Source organism: Ostrea edulis, chromosome 7 (assembly GCF_947568905.1).
Source record: "Ostrea edulis chromosome 7, xbOstEdul1.1, whole genome shotgun sequence".
Lineage (NCBI taxonomy): Eukaryota > Metazoa > Mollusca > Bivalvia > Ostreida > Ostreidae > Ostrea > Ostrea edulis.
Window position 1 is genome coordinate 32167310 of NC_079170.1, and position 15811 is coordinate 32183120.

General features: G+C 34.8%; 2 protein-coding genes across 3 annotated transcripts in view; one reads left to right on the top strand and one right to left on the bottom strand.

Moving 5' to 3' along the window:
* LOC125656883 (uncharacterized) overlaps positions 1 to 15811 on the bottom strand; it is a 91161-nt gene that overhangs the window by 22424 nt on the left and 52926 nt on the right. The window lies entirely within an intron of this gene.
* Positions 997 to 6296, top strand: LOC125661412 (uncharacterized). Its single transcript, XM_048893405.2, has 7 exons — positions 997 to 1073; positions 1854 to 2030; positions 2561 to 2706; positions 3126 to 3345; positions 3749 to 3936; positions 5010 to 5078; positions 5435 to 6296. Exons 2-7 carry the CDS (start codon positions 1865 to 1867, stop codon positions 6080 to 6082), a joined length of 1437 nt encoding a protein of 478 aa, XP_048749362.2. The 5' UTR covers positions 997 to 1073; positions 1854 to 1864; the 3' UTR covers positions 6083 to 6296.

The window sequence follows — 15811 nt, forward strand, 5'->3', positions numbered from 1 at the left end:
TTTTCTTTGTATTCTACTTTCTTCCCGTTCGTCAGAGAATTCATCCACCAACTTCCTTTTTACCCCCTCCCCTTTATTTTTCGTTGTCACTTGGAATAGGATGATGGTTTCCCTAGGTATGTACACATGTCTTGGGTAAATGATTCTGGATTGAGTACCAGAAATCAAGACCCAGGAAAACAAGGTCATGGTGTTTATAATTAGAACATCAAAACTGAGCAGGAAAATAAGTGTCATCATCACACATTTGATAAACCAGCTGTACCGTCTAACTTTACGTAAATCTTTGATAAAATATTTACTTTATTTTAAACAATCTGCATAAATTAATATATAAGAAACAAAAACCAGTATGTTGCTGTTATTTGATGTGGCGCAGTGAAGGCTCCAGCGCCTCCTCCCTAATAGCATCATTTATAGATCATCCTACACGGGTGTAGAGTGAGGCCGCAATTAGGGATCAACGTTTTACATACGAATATATACTATAACTTTTGAATGTTGAGTGATAGTGCTCTCAAATTCCACGTGTGCATTCTTTGTGACAAGATGTTTTTTAAAAAGTTTAGTAAAGTAATAAAGTTTCGTACTTTGTGACCTTGACCTATGAGTCTGACCTACCTTTAAAAAAACTAACTTTTTCAATTGAAGGCAGAGTTTTCATATTTTGTATATAAATATCCTATGACAAGACTTCTATTTCGTAATATCATTGCTGACCTTGTGACCTTGACCTTCTATAGAAAAGTAAGGTCATGTTAATCACACCAATTGGTGTTCGGACATCCTTATAATTTTGTATTAAATATCATGTTGTGAGCCTTTGGGGCTAGGTTTAAGCTACAACATGGGGTTACACTTTTTTTTTCAGTGTGTTTCGCGAAAATATATAGGTTATTCTTCGATTTTTGTTTCACTTCATTACTCGCCAGGTGGCGTTACTGTTCTAGGGGGTATATATAAATAAGCAGCATGGCGTCGCAGTACGCGAGATGTCCTGTGACACAACTAAAACGCGTACTATCAGAAAGAGGGGCAATTACACGCGGCCGCAAGGAACAGCTTGTGGAAAGGTTAGTATACAAATTACAATGATTGTAATATTTTGATGTCTTTCTCTCAAAAACATGTAGAAAATGTTACAAAATCACTTCTGTTTATCATGCAGACCCCTGTCGAGGTACGAAAACTGGAATTCGCTAAACAGCTTTAAAGACCCAATTTTAAGTTAACCCCCCTCCCCCTCCGAGACATACATTTACATATGTCTGTTATCTGACGTCCGAAAATATTATCTGTATCCTGATCAATGGTAAGCTGCACGCCAATCAAACTTTTAACAATACGCCTGCAGGTAACCTTGAGCAGCGAGTTTCGTCGAGGCTGGATACTCGGTCCAAATATCCAACCTGTCCGCCGCTGCAATATTTTCTCATAATAATATTCAAATTTTTAAAAATCTCTTGGACAATGCAATTTAATCATTATATTTTTCAATATTCTCTCTAGACAGGTGTTGTAAATTACACAATCGGAATTCAAACAATAATTTGCACATTAATTTCTAAAACATATAACTTACTGTAATAATTTCTATTAATAATTTATAACAGCTTTATATTTATGCATTTATTTTAAAAAGAAATTGTTCATTGACCCATTGAATTAGAGAAAGAGATGGGGGGGGGGATAGACCGTGTCAGATCAGATAACAATGACCATATATAAGCTACACCCAGACCCAGTAAGACACCCTTAGACATTGGGGGGGGGGGGGTCTTTAAAATTAACAATAAACATATCGTCAATCCCATATTTATACCACTGTTTAGCTTTCTTTAAACTTATTTCAGATTAGAAGCCTATGATAGAAATTTCAATTTTGTTCCTGAACCAATTGTTCTGCCACAGCCAGATGCTGTCGATTGGCCACAGTCTGGTTTCCAGGCAGTTGCAGTCTATGCATGTGCATCTACTGCCGAAAATCACTACAGAGCAAATTGAGGCTTATTTCATATTTAGATTGGCAGGTACGTAGAAATATAATGTTCACAATAATATTGATAAATAACAAATTCTATACTGCTATGCATGAAAAGTTTTCATGTCATTACTCACCAGCTGGTCTTTACTGTTTTAAGTTTTACAAGCACCTAATGATATATATGTAAGCCAAATATCAATTTTTGTTTTTGACTTTTGTTAAACATGACATTTGAATAGTATCATAGTTAGTCACTGTACTTGTAGTAGCACATAGGTATTTACATAGTGCATACCACTGGTGGACATATAATATTCCAAAATAAAATGAAAATAATAATCCAAAATAAAATGAAAATATAAGCTTTATAGACATGAAATTTAAGTTTCTGAACATTACCTATTGCCTTTTAAAATACCAATATTATATATATATATATATATATATATATATATATATATATATATATATATTAGAATATGACTTATGATATTTACAAATTAAACACACTGCTACATTTAGATTTAGTGATACATGGACAAATATAATGCAGAATCTTTTCTATTTTAACCACAGGGGACAAACATGCTGCTTCTGATGTGAAAGCCTTGGTAAAGGGTAGACTTATAAAAGATGCAGATAGAGTTTTGGCCTGTTCCATTCTTATGCAGGGAGGTCAAATCTACTTTAGTGGTATTGTTACTGCAGCCATGAAGAAATTAGTATGTTGTCATCATTTTAATGTTATACATATTAACATAGTAATTATGCTGCATACAGTGATATACCAAGATGTATACCCACTTGTGGGAAGCTACATTGGTACACATGTACCAATATCAATTAAATGAATCCTCTTAGATAATATGCATGATAATCAAAAGGGAAATTCTACAAATAACTTTATATCTGTCCATAACTATATGCCAAGTACTGGTAGGTGAAATATTGCTGACAGTGATGTTCAGTCATATTCACCTAACCTGTTATAAAAATATTGAATTTATAGTAAATTTTCCTTTTTATAATGATGGATAGATTAAAATGTCTAAATTCATTAGTCTAATTATTTGACTTGTTTATAATACATGTATATATTAACAAAAATGTGAATTATTGTGTAAATTCAAAATCTTTTTAGGTGACATATAACTATAAAATCAAAATTGAAAAAGAATCTGGTGACCCAGTTAACTCGGAATGTGAGTGTCCATCAGGAAAGGGGCCTCATGGGACCTGCAAGCACCTGGCAGCAGTATTTATAGTCCTGGAGGAGTTTGTACAGACAGGAAACCTTTCTATCCAGAAAACCTGCACTGAAAACTTGCAGACATTTCACAGACCCAAAGCATTATTTAAAGGTGTGTGTCTTTGGAATAAAAGGATATATCAATGCATGGATGTGAAACTGGATAATACATATTTTTCTGTTAATTAAAAAAAACTTAATATAAAATTTATATTAAGTTTTATTTGAATTAACAGAAAAATGTGTATTATCCAGTTTCATATCCATGCATTGATATATCCTTTTATTGATATATCCATTCAAAATAAAGGAAAATACAAATGTGTGTACATACTGTATGCACAAATGTTGGCTATATAAGAAATAATCAATATTTAAAATGTGTGTTGTTTTGATTATACAGTACTTCTTTTGCAGTGATTGAGAAAGCTGGTTTTGAATTCATAATCACTCAATGAAGAGAATATTTACTTGTATTGATAAGGTTTGAATAATGTTTTAAAATGCTGTCTTAGGTTCTCCTGTAAAAGTAGAAGATATGAAGACATCAAGGTCCAACATATGCTTTGATGACCCACGTCCACTGAAATACCGATGTATGGAGGGATATAACGATCATGTGAGAAATGTGTTGATCAACTATATGTCGGACTCCAATACGGAGATGGCCTTCAAATACTTAATGCCTAAAGCTGACTTGCAGGTATAAAGTACATGTACATAGTATACTTTTACATGAAGCATCATTATATTAGGGGCTATTTTTATCTACTCTAACACTATTAAAATATTTTGGGAGAGGGCTCATATAGGCTAAGCCCAATCCCATAAATTTTTCAAATAAGTATTTTTAAAAATTTTTATTAGGTCACCTGAATCATTCAGGTGACCTATTGCTATCTGTTTTTGTCCGTCGTCGTGCGTTAACATTTGAACATTTTCAGCTTCTTCTCTGAAACCCCTGAACCAATTTCAACCAATTTTGGCATGTAGCATCTGTGGGTAGAAGGGAACAAAAATTGTGAAATTCGTGGTCCCTGCCCCCCTGGGGCCTGAGGGGTGGGGCAAAAACCATCAAAATGAGTGTAATTTTAAAAAATCTTCTTCTTTACTCCTGGACATCAAGAAGCCAAGCTGTGGGTATAATTATAATGAGCGTTGAGCCCTCTACCAAAATTGTGAAATTCATGGCCCCTGGGGCAGGGGTTCTTGTGTTAGGGTGGGGCTCTATTGGTCATATAGTGAAAATGTAGAAATTCTTTGAAAATCTTCTTATATTGGTTTTATCTATGGAGTAAATAACCCTTTTCTTTATGATGTCTCAGACCTAGGTTTTTTAAAAAGGATTATTGATTGAACATAAAAATGACACATGTACTTCATGACCACATAGCTATTCAATGTTTCTTCCATCCAAAAGTAAAATTCTTATATTTAAACACAAACCTAATTCAAACATTGGAAGGTTGTTACATGATACTCAGGTGACCTATAAGGCCCCTGGGCCTCTTGTTTTTAACTCACCTGAGCTGAAAGCTCAATTGAGCTTTTCTGACTAACTGTTGTCCATCATCTGTATGTCCGTCTGTAAACTTGTCACATTTTCACCAGAACCACTTTCAACCAAAATTGGTCTTGATAAGGATAAAAGTTTTAAATGGGAATATATACGGAAAATCTTTGAATATGGGCCATAGGCCTCTTGTATTTCACTGACATCAAGTTAGTGTGAATAATTTTTGTCATCTCTACAGTAACATTTCTTTGTATTTATAGGCAGCAGTTCAAGACCATGACTATTTGAAACAACCATACACAGAGTACTGGATAGATGAAGCATTAAAGGTTACTATTATTTTATGTCCCTTCTGTCTGTCTGTAATTTTGTTATGCTCTATGAAGCTGCAATACATTGCCTTTCAATGTTGTTGAATTCACCATTATGGTTTCAAGCATTGCCTCAGGGATTGGGGTCAAGATATAGGACATCACAAAATTTGTCTTTTTGTGTAGATTTTTATTTATATGTCCTTTTTCTAAGCAGAACTTGATATTAAAGATAAATATAAACAGAGATTTTAGTTTATAAACTAGAAAACAATCAATAGTATTAACCAGATTGCCATCTTTGTATCTTTAATTCACAAAAATAGAAACTACTTTAGTTTCAAATTTAATGGGTGCAACTTGTTTTAACACAGGTAGACCGTAGCAGCATTAATGCAATTGAGAAGGCGACTCGGGGTCAAGCTACAAACAAAAAGTGGTTCTCTGAAAGAAGTTGGAGGATCACGGCTTCGAGATTTGGGGAAATTTCCAAAATTACACCAAGAAGAAATATTAAGAAATTGTTACAGCGTATGCTAAAATGTAAATCAATAGATACTGCTGCAACTTTGCATGGTAAAAACTACGAAAAAAAAGCTCTAAAGGCATTTGAAAAATATGAATGTGTTAAAACTAAACAGTGTGGACTGTTCATTTCCCACGAGAGACCTTATCTTGGTGCATCCCCAGATGCTGTTGTTGATAACAAAGGTATTGTTGAGGTGAAATGCCCATTTACAGGTCGAAAAGACAAAATTTTACCTGGGAAGAACTTTTCATTTCTGCAAACTAATGAAGAGGGACAAACAGTATTGAGAAAAAGCCATCCTTATTATGACCAAATTCAAGGCCAGTTGTACATAAGTGGACATTCTTTGTGTTATTTTGTTGTTTATACATTTTCTGACCTTTTTGTAGAGAAACTTTTTATTGACCAAGACTATTGTGAAAATGCTTTGATACCAAAGTTGGAGTTGTTCTATGTAAAACATTTTAGGCCTTTCATTGCTGCAAATGTGTAAAGTGTAATGCAATCTTCCACCTTTGCCTTTATATATATAGGATCTCCCATGATTTCTGGTTTGATATGATATATATCCAACTCATTGTGTGTTTTCTATCCCTGAGCTTCGTCACACACAGCATAGGAAAACAGTGTGATAATTAAAATATATGTAATGGGTAGATACAGAAAACGTGATAAGATATTATAATACACAAGGTGAACAACAGATACATTGTGTTCGAGTTTGTTTCTTATATCTGGTGGAATAATCTTGTGGTAGAACAGTTGGGTACGGATTAAAAAAATTCTAACACAATTGTCAGGTTAAATTAGCAAAACTTGTCATGGTTCGCTGAAAAAAATGAGTTGTCCTTTCTACCAAAGACATACTGTATATATGTTTATTTCAGCACATATACACACAGGGCTTTCAATAAGGGGCGATAGGAAGCAATTTTTTACCGTTTCAATTATCAGAATTTGCCACTTCAAATTTCATAATTTGCACAAGAAACTATTGGACATTATTCTAAAATAGCTTATATTTAAGTGGAGAAATTTACCACCTTACTTTAAAATTATTGAAAGCCCTATATGTGTTTTGTGGGGATAACAAAGAACATTAGCTTTGCCAGTCTAATGAAAAATTTATTTGGCTATAAGAAAAAGTCATCAAACCTCACTCAAATGTATGTATGATATACTAATATTCAACCAGTCAAGTAGCAAGGCATTTAGATGCATGTATTCCAACCTACATTATTAATGAAACAAAATGGAGTGTTATGGTCACTTTGTGAACTTGAATGACTGCTGACCATTGAGTGTGTTAGAAACCTATGCATATTTTAGGCAAATTTATCGACAATACTGTTTCTGAAGTTTGTAATGGCAAAACATACAAATAAGATCCGAGATGCAAGTGGCACTTTACTCTGACATAGTTCTCTTTTCAAAATTTTGAACTTCTTGGCTAAACCGATGACCCTCTCAATATGTATCCTCTTAGATGCCACTCTCCTATCCCTAACAATTTCCTCTGGATCTAATTGTGATCTTCCCTTTAGCATGGTGGGAGTATTCACATACACATCTTGAGATGCAAATAAGTCCTGAACCATAATACCACGATCAGCCATAATGCTGTCACCAGGCTCAAACATATGCTTATCTGGTTTTAGTAAGTCTGACCTTTCAATGATTTGGCGGTCACTAGTAGATCCACCAAAAGCATCAGAAATGTAAGAAATAGCTCCACGAGGGGTACAACCAATCATGGCCTTGACTGTATTTCTGTGCTTGTAAGTTGACCACGTTGTAGCCTGGTTATTGACATTAGAGGGCTTCTGAATTGGGCATTCAGTTGCATCTAAAATAACTCTTGTGCTTGGAAATTTCTCATAAAAATTTTGAGGCATGTGATCTTGGACAATTTCCTTAGATGGCCAAATTTGAAGTTCTTTAAGCTGAAAAAACATAAAATTGATCCAGGTAGTTATAACTCTACTTACTGTTGCAATTGAAATTTTGAACAAAAGTGATAATTCGAAATCTTCCTTGCCTTGTCTCAGTTTCATAATAGTGAGAAAAAGCTGATTTTTTGGAGAAAGAGATGAACACTGATAGCTCAGCTCATCAACACTTGGACCTAAACAGTAGTAAAATGCCATGAAGTGGTTATAGTCATTGAAACCAGTATAGTAACTGACAGCCTTCGGATTTAACTCAAAGTTTTCAATGCTATAGGCATCCATACAAGACAAGTTGCATTGGATCTCCTTGTCTAAAGCTGCTGGTTCTGTCTGTAATTCACACTGCTCAGCTTCTCCACTGTCGTCCTCTACCTCTACCTCCATCTGAACCTCTGGCACTGCTGGCATTTGTGTACACAACCTTTTCTCCAGTCGCAACCTCCTTGGACTGCTTTCTTCCATCTGTGACTTACCCAGAAAGTTGAACACAGATGGAATCGCACCTTCAATCAATCTGGATCTCTCGCCTAAAACAGAAATAATAGAAATCATACACCATACTATAGGAGAGAAAAACATGTTACGACCAGGATGGGATTCGAATTTGGAACCAATTCCTTACATATAAATGGCAAATGTTCAACATACATAATCAGTGCTACTGGACCCAAAGATCTATAGATTCTTTTGACTTTATTTCAATAGAAAAAGTTAAATGAGCTTGTATTATTTAGGAAATATTTTAATTTATGATTTAAAGTATAATATAGGTTGTGATATGAGATAATAAGTTGCTGTAATGTAAATACTAATTACCTCGTCCGTGGCAAAATTCTCTGAAACAGAATAAAACAAACCACAAAGCAACAGAACTCACAATACAAAAAATAACATCAACATAATTAAGCAATTAATTAAAATGATTAATTTTATTATTCAACTTGGTTCAGAAGGTAGATTGTATTGGGTATATGTGTCTCTTGGATAGCCAACTGAATGAACTCATTCCTTCAAAATATATCCACGTAAGTGATTGTAAAAAAAAATTCTTTAATAAAACTTGCTTGTCAGTCTTCGTTGGACAACATTATTGTAAACATAAATACAGGTTTTACCAGAAGTATTGAAAACTAACAACTAACAAGACGTATTCCTTAAAAATAATTATATCAATTTACCTAACAGGGTATCCTTATAATCCGATGGTTTAAAGTGTCGCCTGCAAACGACGGAGTCTGGTGTTGGATGCCATAATCGTTTCTTTTCGTCCATTCGCTTTATGGCGACGCGCCATTTTAATATAAGGGACTCTGATTTGGGAAATTTGTGCCCTCCATATCCGTTGCACTCGGGCACACAGCAGTATTTCATTTTTTTCAATTTGTAAACAAGTTATCGTAATTTGAGTAAATAAATCCACAAGAGCAAAGCGAAAGCAGAAGTCACGTGATACCCCCTAGATCACGCGCGCCATCTAGTGACCGAATTTACGTGCAACAAAATTATTATATTCCTTTCATGATTATTGTTCGTTATTTATCATACAATTTCTTCTGAGAGAGAATGTTAATCATTAATTTGTGTGTTTGTGTTTTCTTTTTTATAAAGATTTCTATGTATAACAGAACACTTCTGGTAAATGCGATGATTTTGACATCGGCATTTGTCTTATACGATACGTACGACTACGAGTTATCGACCGTTATAAACAAGCATGACGCTTTGTCAACACGGCTTCATAGACGCTGGTATTAAATATATGTAATCAGAGCAGAAGAAAACAACTGAACAGAAAAGAGAATAAATGTGATATCTAAAGGAAAACATGTTACCACTGGTAACGGTAGTTTTGAAAGACAAAAGGCTATCACATCATTATGTGGGTTTTTCCAACTTCTAAAAATAGAACACATGTAAGAAATGTACAAGTGACGATGTTTTGTTTTTCTTTTTTAAAGGTACTCAACTTATCAACATTTATATTGCAATTTATGTGATTTCTGCTTGTTGTCAGTGAACAAAGTAAAGAAACACGTGTAAAAAAAAAATTACATCTGCAATATCCACTGCAAGACAGCTCGGTATTGCGTAGATGAGGTACTAGGTGGTACTTTTGCATGGAAAAAAGTTTACGCAGAAAAGTTTATTTAAGTCTCTCGTTAACGAAATTCCCTGCAATTCAAAATGATTCCCATGTTGTTTTTTCCCCCAATATTTAAATAAAATTTATTAAGGCAATATATACATTTCTTGTTGAATAAGTGCATAGGTTGTGATCCTCATGTACAAAATTTATGAATTCATAACACAGGCACTTGTTTCTGTAAATGACTTATGACCTCTGTATACTAATAACAACACAAGGTACCTAGCTTCAAATGACACAGAATGGCACCCCCTGAGAATGTCGGCCTGTTGAGCCTCCGTGGAATATGCGATGCAAATGTATTTACTACCGTTGTATTGTACAATCATTCAACTTAAAAACCATGTATGACATGACTGCATTCTTTGCCTCTTATCGCCGAAAACTGCAACAAAACATGGATTTTCCGTTTTATACCACGAAGTGCTATGTACTGATACCGCGCAGAATAAGTGGGCGAATTTGACTGGCTAGCACGCTCTTCTAAAATTACGTTTGGAATTCTTTAGAGTTATTTATAGAAAGATAGGGCATCAGAGATGAATTAAAAATAACAGCCAAAATGATGATTTTAAAGGTGACCATTAACCACAATTGATCTTATTTTATATAATTTAGTTACTAACATTAGGGGGGAAATGCTACAAAAAATAAAGGGGACTCCACCCCCTCCATATTTTTTTTTCCACAGACACCTGGTAACTATAACCAACCCCCCCCAACCCCCCCCCCCCTCCCCCCGTTTTTGATTTTTTTTGCGGTGACAATTCCTCCAAAATGTGTGGATTCCTTGTCTCTCTCAACCCAATTTCGATTGATGTAGTCGTTTCACGCTTTTCACAAGCTTTAGAGATTGGCCTTCTACTGGACTGGTATAATAAAATATACTTATTATAAACAGTATAAGGCAAGTATAACGCTTACAAAGAGCATGTTTACGATAACATAAATCGAAATTAGGATGGAATAGACGGGAAATCCACACATTTCGGAGAAATAATCGCCGCCCCAAAAACTCAGAAAGGGGATGGGTGGGTGGTGTCCATACTTCAGATGCCTGTGAATTTTTCCATATCGGCACAGATCCGTAATATTAGGGATGCGGGGGAGGGGGTTCGCCGGAGAAGTTGGAAGTTGCACATGGCTTGTTTAAATTTCCTGACAGACAATGATAAAAATATAATAGTCATGATAAAGATCTTCAGAACCTTAATTAGTGTGTGCATGGTTGGGTGTGTGTGTGTGGGGGGGGGGGGGGGGGGGGTATAGTGTTCGTCATTGCTGTCTCAATTTTTTCCCCTCAGGCTGGGAGGTGGGGGTCATTCTTTGCTCCAGGGCTTCAATTTATAACTTTCAAGCTTACATGCATTAATATCTTCTCATTCACTACTACACATTACTATCAAAAATAGTGGATGGGCCATTCTCGCAATATATCTGCATTTGCATGCATGAAAATAACAGTTAATGTTCATTGTCAATTAAAAGGGTTGGCCAGTCGCCTCCGAAAAACATTGATATGTGCCTGCAGCGTTCTTGTACGGAAGCCGATAGGTGCCAGGGTATAGAATTAATATTTATTTAACTGGCGGCCGCCACTTAATTTATGTGGCGGCCGCCACTTAATTTAACTGGCGGCCGCCACTTATTATCTGGCGGCCGCCAGTTATTAACTGGCAGCCGCCATATAAATTAACTGGCGGCCGCAATTTATCTTATCTGGCGGCCGCCACTTAATTTATATATGGCGGCTGCCAATTGCAAAAACAATGTAATTCGTATCGCTGAGTGATTATTTTGGAAAGATTTAGAATAGTACGCAAACACGCAGCATCGTTTTTCAAAGTGCATAGGGACAGTCGGAGGAGAAATTGTTTTCTACAATTGTTGACAAGCAGAAAAGGAACCTAATATGTCTCTTGTTCAAACTTCGTACTCCTAAATTTGAGGGAGGGAGCTCCGTTCATCCTTCAATTGATCAGTTCATTCATTATTACATTTTTACCATTCATTACTACCACCAAAAGAGTGGGATGGGGGCCAATTAATCTTATTTCACATGTGAAAATAATTTAGTTTAAATGTGAAAATAATAGAAATTGAACGTTCAAATAAATGGAGGGTCAGCCCTGTGGTTCTACGTATTTAACAGTACAATCGAAAAACAATAATTTAATGCTCTTAATTGTATATATATATATATATCACATACATATTACTAAGCATTGGGGATGGATTGCACCCCTTTCATTTTGAGAGAGAGATAAAGAAAGAGAGAGGAAATGAATAACTGGTGACAGCCATATAAATGATTTAAATTGAGTGGCGACCGCCAGATAATAAGTGGCGGCCGCCAGTTATATTAAGTGGCGGCCGCCACATAAATTAAGTGGAGGCCGCCAGATAAATTAAGTGGCGGCCGCCAGTTAAGGTAGAGATTGATAGGTTGATGGTAAAAAAAAATCAACCATTGAATATTTTAAATTTCGATATATGTTTATGATGAAGCTTTGATATAAAACATAAAAAATCAATGTTGGTAATCGACCTTGTTTTTGAGAAATATGGCAATTTTAATAGCACCTTCTTTAGTCTTTGCAAAGCGTAAAAAGTGAAGAAAAATAAGTAGAGAGCAATATACAAGTAGAGCTATAACATTTTTATTGTAAAAAGGATCATAACTTGTCATATATAGTTTCAAACAACCTTTCACATAATTGTATATTACACATCAATTTCAAGTTCAGCAATCATTGTTAACATGCAACAACATTACTTCAACACAGCTACATTGGCCTATCACCTTAAAATAGTGCACAATATTTGCACACAGTGTCATACTTTTGCTTTAGCTGCAAAAAAATTACCCATCAAATTTCTTATTTTATTTCATTAAGTGGTTAGTCTATTAGTAAGTTAAATATAAGAAAAAAATTATACACCATAATAGGGTTCAATATGGAACTAGCAAAAAATTCCTAACCTCACCCCCTTTTTACAAACTACACATTTTAGTAAGAAAAGGGATTATTAAAAGATGTTGTAAACAATCCATCAAAAAAAGCTTGCTGAAATTCGAAGATTCTTTGTAATACCTTTTTTAAATTAATAAATATAATACAGAAAGTATGTATTTCAAATTTTAGCTTATACTCTGTTGTAGTTCTCGTTGTTGACCTTTGTGCACTTACACTCAGAATATAAATTTATCATACGTCATCACATTTGATGATTAATATTAGAGTTTTCCCACATAAAAATCCCCACAAAAATAGAAATACAATTTATATTTGTTAAAACAAATGTCTCCATTACATCCCAACCCCTTTAATATACTGCATGGTATGGAGGAGAAAGAATGAGCAGGAACATGGACATCATGAATTGCACTCGGCGCATTGAGAAGGATTTAGCCAGCAGAGATAAACTACTGACTTTTTAATAACTTAAATAAATCAAAACGTTTTGTCAGACATTTATTTCTCCGAGAGTGGAGGAAATTATTGCTTCTTTTATCGTATACATTTTTCTAAACAACATACCACGATTTACCTAAAACTTGAAAATTTTAGGGGGGCTCAATGCATCTTCAGTGAACTTTAAAATACTGATATATTGAAAATTACATTTATTATGTTAATTTTTAAAATCTTGTCTGAAATCAGTATTACATATGTAACACTATGGTAAATGTGTGCAGTGCAGCAATGTGAACTCTTGCAATAGTAGTACATCTGAATGATTGTTATTTAATTTATATTGTTATAGCTAACTTCTGTTTAAACTGTACATACCCCATACACCTCCCCCCCTTAATGAGGTGAATAAACATCATGATTATCATATTGCAACATGAGGTGACAGATATGTTTTCATACGATAAACTACCAGTTCATTCTAATAATATCAAAACAAGTCAACTCTAGATTTATCAGACATGTCTCCTTTACCAAGTGTGGGTCAAGAGAAGGACATACATATCTTATGTTCATACAATACATACATTTGCCTATGAGGGAGCTTGTGATTTTACAAAATATTAATATTTTAAATTGTAGACGTGCATGCTTGTGTGAAACATGAAACCCCAGATTTGAAATATCTCTTAGGTCAATGAAATTTCAAGATATTATAAGTATACCGAATAGAAATTTAGTGCAACCCCCCCCAACCCCCCCAAAGAAACAACTTGGGAGAGCCCTATTTTTTTAAATGTGGCATATACATGATATTCATTTACAATTACATGAGCATGTAGGAGTTATATTCTGGGCACATATGGAATACATAAATGCAAAGAAAATGAAACATCTCCAAGTTGTGTGTTTATAGATGTTATAAAATCACGTTGTGAAATAGCAGAGGAAAAGTGGGTTGAATACAAATTTAATTTGTCATATTATTTCACTTACCAAACGAAATTATATTCTCGTTGTCCACGTTGAATGCATCCATCGAATCCCTCTTCTCAGAAGAAACTTTGTTTAAACTCTCAATGACTACATGCTACATAAACAGTATTGAAACTCGCAGCACTCGGAGTCGGACATCACGATCACGCTACATCAACAACTTTGTAAACTTGTTTACGTAGCGTAGCTATGCATGGTCGTGAGGTAAAAAGTGCCATTCTGCACGGACGAAACATTTGGTCCACTATTATTACATTGACGTATTCCTAATCTAAACTATGGCCAACTGTCTCTATCGTTCGTCGAGACGACCCCCCCCCCCCCCCCCCCCCCCCCCCCCCCCCTCAATCATCGAGTCAGTCACATTAACAACTTGTACTTTCGGAACCCCTTTATGTTTTTCAACTACTCTATGACGGTGTACGGAATTCCGGAAAATAAATTCACGTGAATATACACGATTTTTACTGATCACGTGGTTGCTATCCGTCTATACCTTACGCCAGATAATAAGTGGCGGCCGCCAGTTAATAAGTGGCGGCCGCCAGTTAAATTAAGTGGCGGCCGCCACTTAAATAAATATTAATTCTATACCCTGGCACCTATCGGCTTCCGTATTCTTGGTTACTTATGATTTCATAAAACTTCAATCCTTGCTCTATTTTGCATACTTCCAAATAATCTTTTATCTGTATTTTCTCTGACTTTCCATAGATCTGCATGAAACATGCAATTGGCAGAAATATTTCTCATACTAGTTAACGAAGTTGTATTTACAGTAAGTCATAATTTCATCAGAAATGATTCCTGACACGAAAATATTTTTAAATCTCCACTCGGGAAGTCTTAGCTTCTATCTTCTGATGACATGTAAAATCCCGAAACTTACGAACAGCTTTGGTTTTTTTTTGAGTAACTAAAAATAGCGTACAGCGTCTTCAATTCAAAATTTTTATTTCGTTAACAAAGCAATATTTTCAAGATTTTTTTTTTGTAATAAACATCGTATCAATTTATTGTGATAATAAAACAATGAGACTTTATTTTTCAACTCAACGAATATACAATTTTCATTCTCTGCGGTATCAGTACATAGCACTTCGTGGTATAAAACGGAAAATCCATGTTTTGTTGCAGTTTTCGGCGATAAGAGATAAGAGGCAACGAATGCAGTCATGTCATACATGATTTTTAAGTCGAATGATTGTACAATACAACGGTAGTAAATACATTTACATAGCATATTCCCTGGAAGCTCAAAAGGCCGACATTCTCAGGGGGTGCCATTCTGTGTCATTTTAAGCTAGGTACCTTGTGTTGTTATTAGTATACAGAGGTCATAAGTCATTTACAGAAACAAGTGCCTGTGATTCATACGGATAGAAAATACAAACAGAACCATAACACAGAAAATTTTAAAAAATAGGAGGGGTGGATTAAAGGTTTGGAAATGAGATATTTCTACTATTTTTTTTTTTTTTTTTTTATCAAGAAATGGTACACACATTTGATTCTGGGGTGGGCATTTTTTCAATTAAAAAAGAAATAACCTAATTGGGTAATTTATTTTCTAGGAAATAAAATTAGATGGGGAGGGGGATATCATAGTAAATATCTACAAAGTGATTTTCACCTTCTTGATTTTTGCATTACTCTATATATGTATTTTTCAGCTAATATAAAGACAAGATTTTAAATTATCCTTCTTTAGTATT